The sequence below is a fragment of the Myotis davidii genome, unplaced genomic scaffold (genome assembly GCF_000327345.1).
Source record: "Myotis davidii unplaced genomic scaffold, ASM32734v1 scaffold43, whole genome shotgun sequence".
Taxonomy (NCBI): domain Eukaryota; kingdom Metazoa; phylum Chordata; class Mammalia; order Chiroptera; family Vespertilionidae; genus Myotis; species Myotis davidii.
The window spans coordinates 948,744-949,645 of record NW_006294590.1 but is presented as its reverse complement, the minus strand read 5'-3'; the positions used below and the strand labels follow the sequence as shown (position 1 = coordinate 949,645).

Sequence of the window (902 nt, the reverse complement as noted above, 5' to 3'; positions counted from 1 at the left end):
CAGAGTCTGGGGGAGGAGGGGCGTTGGTTCAAGGACAAGGGCTGTCCGGATGGGGCAGGGGGGCGGCCAGTGGCGCCGCTGCCTGTGGCCCTTGGCCCTGCTCCCGCCCTGTCCCCCTTCCCCTATCCTCCCCTCCCTCCTCCTCACCCCCCCCGCTGCTCGTGCCATGGCTCCTAACCCCTCTCTCACTTCCTTCCAGCGTCCCACGCCTCTGGGAGCGAGGTGCCCAGAGGGGAATGCGGCGGCCCAGGTATGGACGTGGCCATCTGGCCGGGGGGTGGGGGGCACCCCGAGGTCCCCGTCCTCTGCCAGGGGCCCCACTTCTGCGAGCATGCTTCTGCCTGTGAGCACCACTGTGCGCTGCCGCCTGTCCCCTCCCCGCGCAGTGTCTGTTCCCCACACTGTTCCCAGCCTCCCACCTGCCGATCAGTGCGCTCGGCCCAACCGTTTCGTTGATGATTTTTCACCGGTGTTGTCATACGTGACGCTTCCCTGGTTTGATTTCCCAGCAGCCAGTGTGGGTGGGTGTTTAAGCGCCCCCCACTTTACAGGAAGTGGGGGGACATGGAGGCCCAAAGGAGTGATTTTTTTTTAAGGCGTAAGAGCCGGGCCTGGAACTGAGGTCCCCTTGCCCTTGTCTGTCATCCTTCGGTCCGCACTTCCTGTGCACCTGCTGGGCCACCGGCCCCTGGGAGACGGATGGGGGGCAGTAGGTGTGGCTGCCCCCCACACCCCCAGTTCCTCGGAGCTCATGGCTCCAGTTCACATGGCTGTGGCACGGGGAGATAATGATGACCGCAGCACAGCCAGCAGGGTGGATGCTAGAAGCCTCCGGGCCATCGGGTGTCGGGACACACCGAGGCGGGTGGGGAAGGCGGCGTCCATCCCTCCCTCAGCCCCGA

General features: G+C 65.7%; 1 protein-coding gene across 1 annotated transcript in view; it reads left to right on the top strand.

The window, feature by feature from the left end:
• The first annotated feature begins 699 nt into the window (after positions 1-699).
• LOC102763411 (nuclear receptor corepressor 2) overlaps positions 700-902 on the top strand; it is a 49,912-nt gene continuing 49,709 nt past the window's right edge. The window contains exon 1 of the mRNA XM_015567218.1: positions 700-709. Coding sequence (XP_015422704.1) covers positions 700-709 — 10 coding nt within the window. The remainder of the gene's footprint in view (positions 710-902) is intronic.